A 16182-nucleotide genomic window follows, 5' to 3' on the forward strand; every position below is an offset into this window, starting at 1 on the left:
CCCCCAAGATTTTTATATTTTTGGACACGGGACAGTGAAACGTCGAGAAATGCATTAAAATTTCTGGGATTTTTTCTATTCGCGTTTTTCACCGGATGCTCGCCCTCTGGTGTTTAAAAACTGAACTACTCTATCTGGGTCGTTTGAATGTTCTTCGTGTATTGTCAACAGTATTGTATACAGTAGAGATGAATAGTAAAAGTAAAGCTTTCTGTTGTGTTCCAAATTGTAATTCCAAAGCCATACGCGATTCCGATATAAGTTTTCATGTATTCCCACATGAAAAACAGATGATTTTTCGTAAATCAGAATTCGGAGAATCTCAGAAATTAACCGACGGAAAGAGTGGATTCGACTGCTAAGAATTGGCAAAAAAGTTATGAAGTATATGGTAGTATGTTTGAAACATTTTACTCCTGAAGATTATATTTTGTCATGTATGCTATCATGTTTTTATAAATATGTTTAGATTATTGTAATTCGATAGTATTAAAAAATCAAACTGAAAAAGATTGCATAGAGTCTAAGTATAAAGTAATTTAGTATTTGTATTCGTTTTTAATCTATACTATAGGATTATCTTCAATAAAATGTAATTCTATTCAATTTTATATGATATGTCGATAAACTTTAAAATTCCAGTAATTTTGTGTTGGATAAAAGTCAATGCTGATGTTTGCAGACAGAGCACAAAAATGTACAGAACGATCTTGCTCGTTTTTCTCGGTAATACCACATAAAATGACGTGTCCTGCTAGTAATACTTGTTCTCTTTCTATAAAATTTCTCGATGAACTGCTACAAGTAGCATATTTCATTATATCAGATAGTAATATATAATTCATTTTACATTGACGACTAACAAACGACCCAGATAGAGTAGCCATTTTGTAAAAATACAGCGCCCTCTATAGTTCATGAAAAACGCGAATACGTCGAAAGTTTCTGAAATTTTGCAGTGAAGTAAAACCTATACCTACCTTCAAAATGAAACTTTTTACCATTTTATAATAATTTAAAATAGAAAAAGTTTTTAATAAAATATCATAACAGATGGCCCCACAAGCAGTTTTAAATGTTGCCGGGAAAGTCAAGCAACTCGTTGCTGGATTTTTTTCGAGTGTAATGACAAAAACGTATCATTCTTTTTAAAATGAATTAAAGGAATTGTGCGGTAATAGATAACCTGTAAGTAAATAGGCAACTTGATCTGTTAAGTTTTAAATATTATTGATTTTATTTATTATTTTATTTATTTAAGATAAATTAAATGCTGTCTAAGTATATAACCAGTTAAGCTATTTATTTACATTATCACTAATTGGATATAAAGAGAAATCCAATTAGTAATCTTAGTACGGATGCTTTCCATCAAATTTTGTGTCACATTAATTAAAATATGACATTAAATTTCATTTAAAATATAAATTATTTTATTTTCGTTCGTACAATGAATAAAATTCAACCATCAGATCTAAATTTTAACACTTCTATCTAATGAATTAAAATCATAGAAAAATTTCTTAAAGTAAAATTATTATATGAAATTAAACATCGCTATTACAATAATACAATTTCATAAAATTCTAATTGTATATCTTACATTTGCACTTTGTGAGTGGGATCTACTAGGCTTACATTCATTACAAACACTGTTTCACATAAATTAAGTAATAGATTTCTTTACATTCCAATGTTGCAGTTGGCTTGAAAGAGCTTATAATTAGCTTCGTTCTAATTTCAATAAATGCCACATTATTGAAAATATCGTGCCTTAAATAGCCGCTTCAACTACTCTCCGAAGCTACGTAATCTGCAATACAGTTTCTTGCCTAACTAATAGCGAGCAATAACTGTATCCTTATAAAGGATAGCGTTAAAATATACACCGATTAGTCATGCATTACTTGAGAGAAAGTTTTCCGAGATTGAATTTACTAAGCGCTTCATTCCCTCTTTCCTTAATAAATTCCGACGCTTGAGTTAAAAGTTTTGGTTTGACAGTATTATACAATTTTTTCCCACTCGTGCTTAAGTATGCATTAATTACGTCACCCAGACTACCTCCACCGAAGAGATTTTCAAAATAGACACTAGCTTGACGGAAATCCATGTCCAATACTACATCTTCTATCCTTGCATTTCCGGATGAAGGAAACGAGAATGTTAAGGAAATGGTTACTTCAACATCATTAGCGTGTATGCTCATTCTTCCATCTCCGATTAAAGGAAATATTTTAGCTGCCATTCCCGATAAAATATATCTCTCACTGTCGATCATAACTTTGTGGAAAACAACTCTAATCACTACAGTTAAATTTCTAAGATGAGCGTCGAGTTTATACAGAGTAAAGTTCGATAATCCCGAAATTACTAGATTTTGAATGAATAAACTAGAATTTACTTTTTCGTTATTGAAACTTTTACTGATGTTTCCAAGATCTAGAGGATCCAAAACAGGAAGTCCAAACTGCGGAATGCCAGTTTTCATCTGTTCTTTTAACGGATCTAATACTTTCTTTAGATAAGTATTTAATCTGGTTTCATCTGAACCATAGTAGCCATAATTGTAACCTAAAAAAAGAATATAAGTATTTAATTCCTTAAACATTAACTAATTATTTTTTTAAATATAGTACATTAGCTTCCTTGATTCTTCTTTATAAATTTATTCTTCTCAAAATTTTAATTACATAAGCAGTATTCAATACAAGAGATACATTCCAGGATTTATTTTAGAACAAAGTAAACATTATATAAAGTAAACAAAGGATTGGTTTTTACCTCTATACGGTCCAGCTTCTGTCTTATAATAAGTAATAATTAGGAAGAAAATTGCTACGATGAATATTAGAAATTTCATCCCAGTTGCCATTTATATCTTCTGTAACGTAGAAAAAAGGCATTGAGTTTTATTTTGCAAATTAGATAATAAATTCGATTAGATTTCATCTAATAAAGATTTTTGTAAATTTTATCTTATTTTTATTTCTACTAAAAGTAACGGAACTTGTCGAAAAGTGAATAATCCGGTCGCTGTCCTAAATTCCATCGTGTTCTTCTTATTCTCGTTATTTAAATATACAAAAAAAAGTCTCATCTTTAAATTTCCTTGTCGAATGCGGAAACGTTATGCATTCGACTTTCTTTAAATAAATATTTTTATTCTTTCTCAACTTTGATAGAAAATTTTTACTATAATTTTAAGAAAATTATTAATGACTTAGAGTTAATAACTGCTTAATAACACGTATTCTATATTTATAATATTATTATAGAATATTGCTTTATAATACTCTAAATATTATTTTATCAATTTCTTCAATTCAGTAAGTTTTGTTTAAGTGTATCAAACTGATTCTGCATTAATTTATAAATAATCGTCATATAAATTTCTAATATATTACAGAATTTCTGTAGTAAATCATTGCACAGGCCTATTATATTATTCCAAAATTTATTTAATCATTTCTATTGAATTGCGCGTGAATTATATAAGATTAAAAAATTATTATATTTAAATAATTACGCACAAAAACTGAATTTTAACCCTTATTTAATATTTTAAAAATTGAGGTCAAACAACGTCTCCGTGTGAGGCACCCCTTCTTTACTGGGGTTCATAAAAATGGGTCAACTTTCCCTTCACGTGAGACATATCTCTAGAAATCCTTGAAGATGTTACAATTAACGTTATATCATTTATTTTAAATAATTTAATTAAGATTCACTTGTTAAATATTTTCTATAGCCTTACATAAGCATGGTCAGGAAGCATTGATCTATATAGAAACTGAGAGTAAAGCACTCAAGTTGTATAACACAAATAATAATCATTCGGTAAGAATGACGTCAACATTGTGTAAGCAATTCTAAATTTAGAAATAAAACAGGTTTCATATAGTAAATGTTTTTGTGATCCATCCCCTAAGGTAATAGGACGTTTTATATGCCGTTACTTTAAATACTACATAGAAATAGCTGGAGAAAGCATTTATAAACGATGGCACGATAAGATTAAAGCGAATAAATAGTAAGTTGGCGCGGAAAAGAATGTTTTATATTCAGTGGAATTTCTTTTAAAATACTTTATTACATACTTTTATTAACTTAATATTTAATTAAAATTATAGATTTGTATGGAAACAATTATTAGTTCCGTTATTAACTTAGAAAGTTAACAAAGTTTGCATTAAGTAATTACGTACAAACTGTTCTACTGTGTTTATTTTCACTGCAAAATTTATGTTAAAAATTTATGCTAAAAATAAATCCACTCGTCGACATTTACCTTTAGAAAATGTAAGTTTATGGCATTTAAATATTTCCAGAAAACATATATTAATATAATAAAAATTATTTATGATCTTAAATAAATTTCCGTATATCGTCAGACGAAATAATCAAATAGTTATAATCAGTTTTTCATAAAGAAAACATTAAACTACGAACATTGAAATTTTAAGAGGAACTTTATTAGAATTTAGAGCTGAACATATAAAAACGCACGTTATTCGTAGAAAATGTAAACGAACATCGAGTAGAAATCAATTATTTTGCAATCTAACACATTAATTTCTGACAAAAATCAAAATTTTAAGTTATAATTTCAATAAAATAAACTTTTATTATTAATTATTAAAACATCCCGTTTACTGGAGTTAGGAAATAAAATTAATTCTATTGGATTGGTGTTGAGAATGAAGGTCGTATCGATCCAATTCGTTTCTATTGTTTAATATTCTACTTCATTGATCGCTAAAATTAGATAATTGCTTATGTAGCGTTGTTTGTACATAATTTTATCTCGTTATATTCTATGTCTACATAACTTTAATAGGCATATTAACATTATTTTATGGTATTTTTGTGTCTAAACTTTAGGAAAATATTCACAAGATGTTTTTATAAAGTTTTGAATGAAAATAAAACCGAGAAACTTACCTGTAAGCCAGGACGAGAGAAAGTAAGAGTTTAGTCCGTTAAATGAAATTAATTCTGTGGATGACCCAGAAACTTGACGATTCCCTAAACGTTTATTGTCAACTGGCTGACTGCTTCCTCGTTTTTAGTGAAACGGTGTGACTGACCCGGCAACGCGAGGAAAGTGAAATTCGACTGTTACCAAAAACCCTCTGGCACCATCCACTACGAATTGCTATTATCAACCGGCATCACGTGGTGTATTGAAAACTCGCGCGCGCGCGCGCGGTGCCCAAAACAGATCACCGACGTCATCATAATAGTTCCCCAATGTAATCTGGTTTAAGGAAATAATTTCTTACATATGTAAAGGAAGTGTTAAAATTAACTTTTCTAAATTTCTTTTACGACTTATACAAAATAACTATAAAAAATATATATAAAGTAAGAAAAAAAGATTCAAAATTGGTGCATTAATTAATTAAAATATAAAATTGAATCGTGTGACATTAATTAAATTCACTAAAATTAAGAATTTAATATTTAACACGTGTAAGAATAATTATAACTTTCGATCAAGAACGTTGACTTGGCCTGATTTTAAGTGACAATAACGATTAATTTACAATTCATTTATTTGTAAAGGGAAACAAACATTTTATCTGGTAATATATTTCCTTTATATTATAACAAATTCTAGTATTAAAATTGCAAACTCGCATGTAATTTTAAGCAAAAAGAAAAGAAGAAACTATTTTAATATAGTAAAAAGTCTTTTAAAAAAATTAAAATTTAATTTTTGATAACTTAAAATGTATTTTTTTTAATAATTTACATTATAAATACTCACTGTAAAGTGAAATAAAATTAAACTATATACAATTTACAAAATCCTTACATTTTTTTATTGGCTTTTATTTCATATAAATTTATAAATTTAATAAATCAAGAAAGGAGTTAACGAATATTCAGTTATATAACCAATTATTTTCTTAAAAAAATCTTGATAAATTATATACCTATACATTCTATCTTAAATCTATTTATGGTTTTCTATATTTATATTTCCTTTATATGCCCTATGTTAAAAAATGGTTATACTATTCTTAGGCATGGAGTGAATAATATGCCAATAAGTTGTTAAAGAATATCATAAATAATTGATACGGTAATTTATAAACTGTAAAGAAGTAATTAAAGATAAATAATGCATTAAATTCTATTATTTTAATACAATTAATTCTTCTTGTGGTGCATAATTACTGATTATTATTTTTTCTGTGTAGGAAAAGTATAATATATAACTGCAATATTCGTGAATAGAATTCGAATAAAAGTTTAAAAATATAAATAAAAATAAATTATAAAATTTCAATTTTTGAAGTTTAATACATTATTTAATGGGAGTTGCTCATACGTGGTCGTTGTTTAAAGGTTATTTGTACGAATTTCATAATGAAGCATTCTTGTAAAAATGGTCGTCGTTTAGAGGGTCATTAGTGTATTATTCAATTTGTCATCTGTTCTCACCTGTCATGCATATGTGGACATTTGTTTAAATTATAATAAGATTTTCAATATATATTTATGTCATTTTAATGCTTTTAAATTATCATAAATTTGTAATAAAGTGTAAGTTAACTCTATAATTCCATATTTTGCCGTAGAATATTATTATTATGACTCGAAATACAAGCATATAAACTATAATTAGAACTTATATCTTATTTTAAATATGAAATTTTGTGTAAGTAAAATTTAAAAAAATATTTAAATATATATTATTATAATTTTAATAATTATCTTTTTATATACTTTTAAATTGATTAAATAAAATATTTCTTTCCATTTAATCTAACTGGAAATATCATTCATGATCATGATTTTTCAATCGTAAAAACAATTTATGATTCATAAATTTTATATATAGAATCTTCTAAATGTTAAACTAATTAAAATTCAATTTAAACTTGTAATATTAAGAGCAGGTAAGGATTATGTCACTGATAATTACATGATTTATTTTACTTGCATAAGTTTATCTTCTCTGATCAGCTTTATTTAATTGGTTTTTAATGGATAATTTTCCAAATCATTGTTTTTTCTAATTTAAGGAATATTAGAACATATTTAATACATGAAATATTTATTAAACTCAAAATTTTCTGAAGGCATTTAGCGATTTTTTTATTATAATAAAATTTGTTTGAGATTTCTTTTAATAAATTAAAGTATATTATATCTTTTAAAAGATATAAATGCAAATTTTATGTAAGAATTTTATTGAAATTTATTATCGCTAATGAATGATGTTTACTCTATATCTTAAGTTTCATCACAAGAAGCAATAAAAGGGAAGTAAAATCTTAATTAGTAACATTTTTTATAGTAAATTGTAATTCTTATATTTCGAAAAATTGTAAATCTATTATCGAATTGAATTAAATTTCATTATAATTAAAAAAATAAAATAAAATTTTCTTTCTGTTTAATGTCAATCATCAATCTTTTATTAAAAATAAATTCGATTTTACAATAAAGAAAAAATAATCAAGAAAGTGAATGTATAAAAAACTCGAGACTATAGTAAAAAGTAAAACCTGAAAGATAAATTTGTTTAAAATTTTCAAACAGAAGAAACACGAGATCTTATTGAGGTGAAGAGCCTCAAGATAAAGGTCGACTGCGCCAAGCGACAATGTTGCGAAAGGACGAGCGTGAAGACCTTGTGTTTCTTTTACTTGTCTAAACTATAAACTACATCTATAAGCTTTTATAGATATATCTTATAGTCATATCTATTTTTGAGTATATTTACATTTATAATTGAAATATTAACTAGAAGAGAGAGAAATATTTACCTAGATTCCACTTAAAATGTTGTACGCTACTTGCTTACGGACTGCATAATAAATTTTTCGTTTTAAAAACACTGTAGATATGACTGATTTTTACGATATGTCTATGATTTCATCACAATCAGTAATCAAATATTTGCATATTTAAGTAACTTACTATCTCAAAATTTTTAAATGTCATATTTTAAATAATAGTCATATTAAAATATGACTATTATTATATTAACATATAATGTATATATTATTATTAATCTTTATTAGCATAGATGAATAGTCATTCTGTTACTCAGGGTCTAAGGAATTACAATACTAAAATAAATATTCTGTGAACAATAAACAGGAAATTTATTTATTTTTACAAATAAAGGGTAGAGAAGTGTATAGAGAACAGATAAACGGACAAACATTCTATTTCATACATATAGATAAGAGATAACTATTCCATATTTATTATATATAATTAATTGTGATAATATGTTTCAACATATTTTAATTTATTTTACTTTAAAATCATGCATTAATTAGAGATAGTTGCTAATATTCCTTTATCTAGTATCCTTGAACTGAAATAAAATTGTATCAATATAAAGAATTACATACAGTTAATCAATCTCATATTAGATATTTATATTAATAATTATATTATTAAAAAGCATATAGCAAGCCTTAAATAGATACTTAATGTATACTTTATCAGTTTATCATTAAAATCTCTCCCATTTAAATGTTATATTATCATAATTTTACTGAAATTAAAACAAAAATATAATTTATCTTATGATTTACACGCCGAAACGTATAATAACATTAAATTTATTACATAAAAAGTAAAGTGATGTTTTTAGAGAATATTTACGAATTTTATTACAAATATATGCAAATTTACTTACTTTTTTGTCGAGTATATTTATGATTTTATATAAACATAATTAATTTCAGTATGTAAGTTTAAGTTAAAAAAATATAAAAAAAAAAAAACTTCATAACAAGAAAATAAATCGAGAAATTGTAATACATTTTTAAACAGAAAAGTAGCTCATGTTTTAATTTTAAAAATTCAAAAAAAGTATTATTAAATATAAATATTTGTATTTTATTTTAGAAAAATAGCGGAACTGGATACGATAAGACTACAGATAAACTACTATACGTATAAAAGGTTGCAAGACTGACCTCAATTTTCTTTATTTCGATCTGATCTGACCCTCAAGATACCGACTAATATAGATACTGTATTAAGGAATGATATCCCGGCCAAATTGTTCTTGACAAATCCTGATTAGGATCAGCTTCGAACCAGGACTCGTACGGATAGGGGAATTCTTTGCCAGATATGCCCATATGGTTCGAATATATTTATAATTTTTAATATTTATAAAAGAACATCACTGAAATAAACTATAAGAAATTAGAATTTAAATTTCTGAGAAAATAGAACTACCTTACTTTGTCCTAATTAGATAATTTACACTTGATTTTAATTACAATAAAAATAAGAGAAAATTTAGCGATAATATTTTCCCATTTTTTAATATTTTAAATTTATTTATTTATAAATTCAATGAAACAAAAGCGAGGTATTTAATTTACAGGCTTTTAAAATAATACAGTTTATATTAAGTATCTGTACGTTAGAGTGCATATTCTTTGTGTTAGTATTGTATTCTATACTGTGACTTAAATTGATAACAACAATAGATAAGATAGATAAAAACAAGATTTCTGAACACAGACAAACAATTTACTTCATTTCGACAATAAAATTATTTAAAAATCTATTATGATAATAATGAAACAATGTTTTTCAATTTTGTAAGAAAATTCTAAGAAAATCTAATAAACAGATTCTACGAAATTGTTGCTTATAGAATTTTATAGAAAATATTCTTAGAAAATACCAATTACTATAAATAGATGTTTTCAAAAAGGAAGAAAAAATATATATAAATAATTAGTGTGGACGTCAATTGCATCTGCATTACATCAAACTGTAAACAAAAATGACGTTAATTGATTTTGAATCATTACTTATGTAACGTGTTATAAATTGAAAGTTCTTTAATGCTTTATTAATTGAAAACATCGAGTTTATTTAAAATATTGAGTTATGTTTTAGCTACACAAATAGGCATATTTAATTCTATTTACAGAAAGTATTATTACAGTCAAACCTCTGAATAACGGCCACATTGGAGTTTCGACTGTATAATATATTTTTTAAATGTATAAGACAACGTTAAATATCTTAAATGTACATTAGAAAACTTAAAATATTAAATTTATTAATGTAAAAAATCTTGCATTTTCGATTTTTTTATCTGTTTTTTCTTACTTTAAACGAGTTTCTATATCATTGTTAATATCATAAATGTATATGTTACTTCATTATTATCTTATCGAGTTAAAAGACAATTATAATTTGAAAAACATTTTATATAAATAATAAACGTTTTAACAAATTAATAGAAAATCAGCCATTAATTCTTAATTTATAATAATTTAATTTTGTAAAGGAGAAACCAGCAGGACTATTTGATGCCAGGTACAGCGGGTCCCGAAGTTTAGCTCTGTAATATAATAAGACGGCGGTGTTTTTTTTATTTCTTTTATTGGTCTTATTCATATATTTTTGTGAACTTTCTTAGAGAAGTGAGGCCCACATTTGGGACTGTCTCATCCACATTACACAGGCCCTTATACTAAACTTTTAATTGTAGTGTTTGTGTAATAAAAATATACTGATTCAATTAAATTATAACTCTTAAAAAAATATGACTATAAACTGTAAAGATATGCAATTTTTATAAGTTTAATACGAAATTTTGTATATTTTGATAGATTATTACGATTACATATATAGTATATATCTTCGTATGTAGAAAAGATTATAGTATTATACTAGGGACGATGAATATTATATCAAAATGATTACATTATAATTATGTATAGTTGTCGCATTTTTCATGGTAAAGGTTCAACATCGTATTTTATCACGGAAAAAATTAAAAATAGATGAACTCATTTTTATAAATTTGTTTCTAAGTTTAATTGTGTGGGAAATATTTACGCAGAATAAAATCTAACTTCACATAACGTTCTTATTACATTACTTTAAAGTTATGCGGCGAAACAATGTGTTTTTAAAATAGCTACGACTAAGGAAGAAAAATGAATAGTGTGTGTATATATATATATATATATATATATATATACATATATATTTATTAGGTAAATAAACTAAAGTTATTTATGAAAGAACTGCTGCATAACATAATACAGTGTATGGCCAAGGGGGACTCATGATCAAATCCAGGGATTTTTTTATTGTCGATATATTCCTGATATATCGTGGCTTGAACCACATCACCCTCATCCGGCTCCATTGTGGGCCTGACCGAACTCCCGATGAGTATGAATAGAACGCTTTCTTACTGGCCACAGGACAGAAAGAGTTTAAAATAAAAAATACTGTATAATAGATTGAATATATTTTTATTTTAAAATCAATAAAACTCATTACGTATTATTAATATATTGTTTAATAGCTTAAGCAATTCTAATAGATATTTTTAGTGTTTTTAAAACATTCATTAATTGTATTTATCAAAATACTTAAGAAACAGAACATATGCCAATTGATAAAGAGTTCCTTTAAAACAAGATTAAAACTATTGTCTGTCAGTGTTATCAATAAGATAAATGAATTTGTTTTGAATATGAAATGAAACCTTTTTTTTTAGATTATCGAATTAATATTTATTCTTATCACAGGTTACATTGGTAATTTTAAAGTTTTGAGTTTTTCAGCTATCATGCCTCTCACCTCTTTCTCTATAATATTTTTAATTTGAGGATTAAATAACTTGAAAACCATCTTAGAAATAATTTTAACAACGCTGTTTAATAATAAACGATTTCTGATTTTCATATCAAATCCTTTCATTTCTATTATCCTAAATTCTTTCAATTCGGGCTCAGATCCAGTTTTCGCTTCAATTTCCATTTCAACTGATACGTAACCTACACTACCGGAAATTTTGATTGCAGGTCCTACATTCATGAATGATATAGTGCCTGTATAGTCAAAGTGCAAAACTCCCAAACCTAAAGGAACGTTGACGTGAAAGCCATCGCTATTATATTGCATTGTACAATCGTCATCTCTAAAAATTATATAAATAATAATTAAATAAATTTAATATATAAAACATAATATTTATGGAAATTAATCTTAATTTTTACCTGTGCATAGATGTTAATCCAGAAAGAACACCATCGTGTAATTGTGCCTTACCACGATATGTTATTAATATGAATCTCTTTTCAAAATTCAATCCCATATCCGGAAGGGGATGAGGATCTAATTGGTGACCATACGCCAGTTTTGTAACAGTTAACAGTTTATCGATAAATTCGTTACCGTTACCAATTTGTACAGATGAACTTTGAAGTAATAAACTCACTAAATATTTTAAATATATACACAATATATCAGTTATTATAAGAATATTTTAATCGAAAGTTTTGTTTTGACATAATTTTTAAATTAAATATATAATTTTAGATTGATAATTTCAGTAATTATATTTCATACAGAGTGTCCCATAAGTCTGGAACCATAGGAGTTGTTGATCTTTATTTATTATTTTCCAGCTTATGGGACACTCTGAGAAAGGAGGGACAAATTCAAGTTATTCAGATAGTCCGGATACACAGTCAGCGTAAAGTTGCCAAAGAGTTTAACAGGTTTCATCCAGACTTCCTACCTCACACCAATGACCTAATGGATAAAGCCATTGAACACCGATAGTGCTCGGTCGTGGATTCGTGTTCCACGTGGACTGACCATGTGGTGTATTCTGGACTTTCTTCACGTGTCTAACACCTAAATACGGCCAATTTCCCGTAGAAAGTCCTCCCGGAAGGCATCCCTCTTTGACAGATTGCTCAGTTGTTGCATTGACTTATTTCATCATGCCACCATACCACCACCATCACACATTACTCTAGATGAAGCCTGTTAAACCTCCCGTCAAAATAACTTGAATTCGTTCCTTCTAACTCACTTGTCAGTATCTGACTTTACCAGTAAAAGTGTAAACAAAGATTAACATAACTCCTATGACCCTAGACTTATGGGTTACCCTGTATATTTTATATAATTAACATAATTATAAGTCTAAAATTGTATAATGGTTAGATCATTGAAATAATTGAAATTAATTTATTAAATATATTTAAAAAATTTACCATTTTGACTAATGGCTAAATGAAACAAAGTAAAAATTGCAATGATGGTCTTCATATTGAACCTTCAATAAAAAATTAACCAAATTACAATATTTTATAATTTATACTAATTATATTAAAACGATTTTAGATAAAAATTCATTATAAGCAAGCAAATATATTGTTAATTTTAAATTAAATTATATTTAACGTTTTTTTAATAAATTAAATACCAAGAGCGAGACTAAAATTTAATTTTAATTATTTATTTTAAACGTTATTGAATATCATAATTATTTTAAATATTTATAATTCATTTTACATTCAACAAAATGAAGCAATAAGCTTACCTTTCATAGAAATTTCTGAATTACAATATTAAATCTTGAAACTTGCAGGCTTATAAAAGCCTTATTATATCTTATATAAGAGATAAGAAAGAACGATAACATTCATTATATAACTATACACCTCAACAAAGTTAATTTTAACGTTTATTCAACATTTTATTCAAGTATTCATCATTTTCTTTCAAATATTTTATGTAATAAAATAATCTAAAAATTGTTATTGGTCGAATAGCCAAGCATATATTACGGTAACATCTGCTTTTTCCAATATTACATAGCGAAAAATTCTATTTCGAATGCCTTAATAGTCTGAAAAAATCATTTATGTAAAGAGGTTTTGAACAAAATATCTTTTATTTTTGTCTTAAATAGAGAAAAGACTGCAATTGAGATGTTTACTTAGATTAAATTATCTTAAAATTGCAACAGTTGTTATGTCGGAGTTTTCATTTTTGTAAAAATGGAAGAAAAATAAATCTCAAAAATAAACTCGCAAGTAAACATTGCTGTTTATAGAATAAAAGAGAAGAAATATTCATTTGTTGAAATATATGTTATTGTATAGTAAATAATTTATCATCATACCGTAACATCTGCTCCTTTTCAATGTTACTTAACGAAAAATACTTCTAGTGTTAATTATTTTGCTATCAATAATCTTAATTTTATCGCATTTATTTTAATTAACTTCTAAAAATGAACAATAGGTCATGCCGATCATCTATTAATTGTTTCGAGCAGAAACGTTTTGAATTGAAATAACGTAACTTCCGATTTGCATCGGAAGTTCTTATATAGTTAATCGGGATCTCCGGCTCCTAATGTTTCCATATCTAGTCTCTACTTTCAACTATCTTACTCCGTTCTCGACATTAAGGAACGACAGACGGACAAACAGACAGACGAAAATGGAAATTTATAAGTCTACTTTTAAATTGCAGCCCAATTATGTAAAACAAACTAGCAAAGTAAATTTATGTTTAACGTAAAAGTAGAAAAGATATTTGAAATTTTTGGTATATTTCTGAATAGGCACGTAGGTAAGGAGGGAGTTTGTCGGGCTGTAATCTCCCTCCGATTTTCAGCTTACTGCCAATAGCAAAACGACGGACGGTGATTAATATGTCAGTCATGGTCACCTCCTGATAAAAGTTTAGGAATGAGCCACGCGAAAGAAAATTCTGGCGACGGGTGTGTTTCTGACAAGTGTGAATGCTTATTTTTTAAAACTAGATCAAACATTTTTTACTTTTCTGGCTGTTATAGCCTATATAACAGAGGGAAAGTATTTGTAATCGGTCAAAAACGATCCCACAAGATTTTTACATTTTTTGGGCTCTGTGAATCTTGAAACATCGAGAAATACGAAAAAAAGTTCAGGATTTTTCTTTGTATGTAGGGATGTTTATGCTTGTACTGTACGTGTGGGGCACGATTTTTTTTCACCCTCTTTGAAGCTTAATAAGTCCTGTGTCTTTTGTCGAACCTTTCTGAAATTTTGCAGGGAAGTTTGTGTATTAGAAGCATGGAAGCTGTTAAATTTTGGTGATTAAAGATCGAAAGGATGGGAAAGTAGAAGAAGTCGTTATTTCTTTCGATTGGGTCGGACTTCATGAAGATTTTACTCGTTATTAAAATTTACAATTTTTTAAAATTGTTAATTTGAATGTTTGAAATATGACACACGATAGGGGCGCCTCTAGTGTCCGTTATGAAACGGTTACGGGACGGACACGAAATGAATGGGTTATATATATATATAGATTACGGTGCACACCTTGCGTCCGAATAGCCACAACCGAAGCTACACAAATTTTTATTAAAACTATTATAAATAACTTTGTGCAATCAAATTTGTTTACGAATAGTAACTTGTAAGTTATTATAAATTTTTTTATTCGACATATTTTGCTTGTAATTTAGATGTGTTATCAATGAATTACACACATGATTCGACCCGTCTGTATTCGATTCTGTCTCCCCAGAGAGGTAGGCTGTATCTTATTCACTCCGTCATTCGGTCGTTTTATGATGTTACTGTTCTTTAATAATCTATATCTCGCTTTTTACTACTGTTTCATGCGCAGAATACGATTACTATCTTTTTTTCTTTCTTTCTTTCTTCTCTAATATGGAGATTATACGATTACTATTGCACGTCGGATTTAAGGTGCGTCGACTTTGTTGCAACAGAGTATATATATAAAAATTATCAATTTAATATTATGTTATGCTAGTACTAATTAGATCATAAACACAAATTTACGTTTTATGTAAACATTATAGCATCACCCACAAATAAATAAATAAACCAGCAACGAGTTGTTCAACTTTCCCAGCAACATTTAAAATTTTGGTAGCACCATATGTTGTCATATTTTATTAAAACAACTTTATATATATGATTTTAATCATTATAAAATGGCAAAAAGCTTAAGAATATAAAAAGTTTTTTAATGAAATATCATAACAGATGGCGCCACACAATTTTGAGAGTTGTTACCGCAATCGTTTTTATACTTGTATTGTGCCTTCGATTTCTTTCTTTCACAGTTTATACAGATACTAGTAGCCCGGGACGCCCGCTAGTGGGCGTTCTTTACAATTTTCTATGAGGCACGGTTCCTTTGACTTTTTTGTTCCTATCAATATGCTCTACAGCTCTGTTAAAGTCCCAATGGGAAGATTTACCCTCCGAATGAAGAGGTGGCGACCCCCCAAACTGTAGCCCCTGTGCGAACAATAAAGTCAAAGGAACCATACTCCTACTCGCGACCCTTCGCGAGATATAAGCCCCTGAAATAATAAATTCCTATTACAAA

General features: G+C 27.1%; 2 protein-coding genes across 3 annotated transcripts; both read right to left on the reverse strand.

Moving 5' to 3' along the window:
* Window positions 1–1060: 1060 nt before the first annotated feature.
* LOC111641796 lies at window positions 1061–7874 on the reverse strand. 2 transcript variants are annotated; one of them, XM_023388028.1, is made up of 3 exons: window positions 7785–7874; window positions 2785–2884; window positions 1061–2574 (listed from the first exon to the last, which is right to left on the reverse strand). In XM_023388028.1, exons 2-3 carry the CDS (start codon window positions 2873–2875, stop codon window positions 1904–1906), a joined length of 762 nt encoding a protein of 253 aa, XP_023243796.1. In that variant the 5' UTR covers window positions 2876–2884; window positions 7785–7874; the 3' UTR covers window positions 1061–1903. The 2 variants fall into 2 exon arrangements, with proteins under 2 accessions (XP_023243796.1, XP_023243795.1); XM_023388027.1 differs by lacking the exon at window positions 7785–7874 and adding an exon at window positions 4945–5237.
* A 3651-nt stretch (window positions 7875–11525) lies between these two features.
* On the reverse strand, window positions 11526–14257 carry LOC111641798 (mite allergen Lep d 7-like). The gene is made up of 4 exons (XM_023388030.1): window positions 13361–14257; window positions 13032–13093; window positions 12024–12243; window positions 11526–11944 (listed from the first exon to the last, which is right to left on the reverse strand). The coding sequence occupies exons 2-4, from the start codon at window positions 13084–13086 to the stop codon at window positions 11554–11556; spliced, it is 666 nt and encodes a 221-aa protein (XP_023243798.1). The 5' UTR covers window positions 13087–13093; window positions 13361–14257; the 3' UTR covers window positions 11526–11553.
* Window positions 14258–16182: the final 1925 nt, after the last annotated feature.

This window comes from Centruroides sculpturatus, unplaced genomic scaffold (genome assembly GCF_000671375.1).
Source record: "Centruroides sculpturatus isolate CEXI.00-Female unplaced genomic scaffold, Cexi_2.0 scaffold1628, whole genome shotgun sequence".
Taxonomy (NCBI): domain Eukaryota; kingdom Metazoa; phylum Arthropoda; class Arachnida; order Scorpiones; family Buthidae; genus Centruroides; species Centruroides sculpturatus.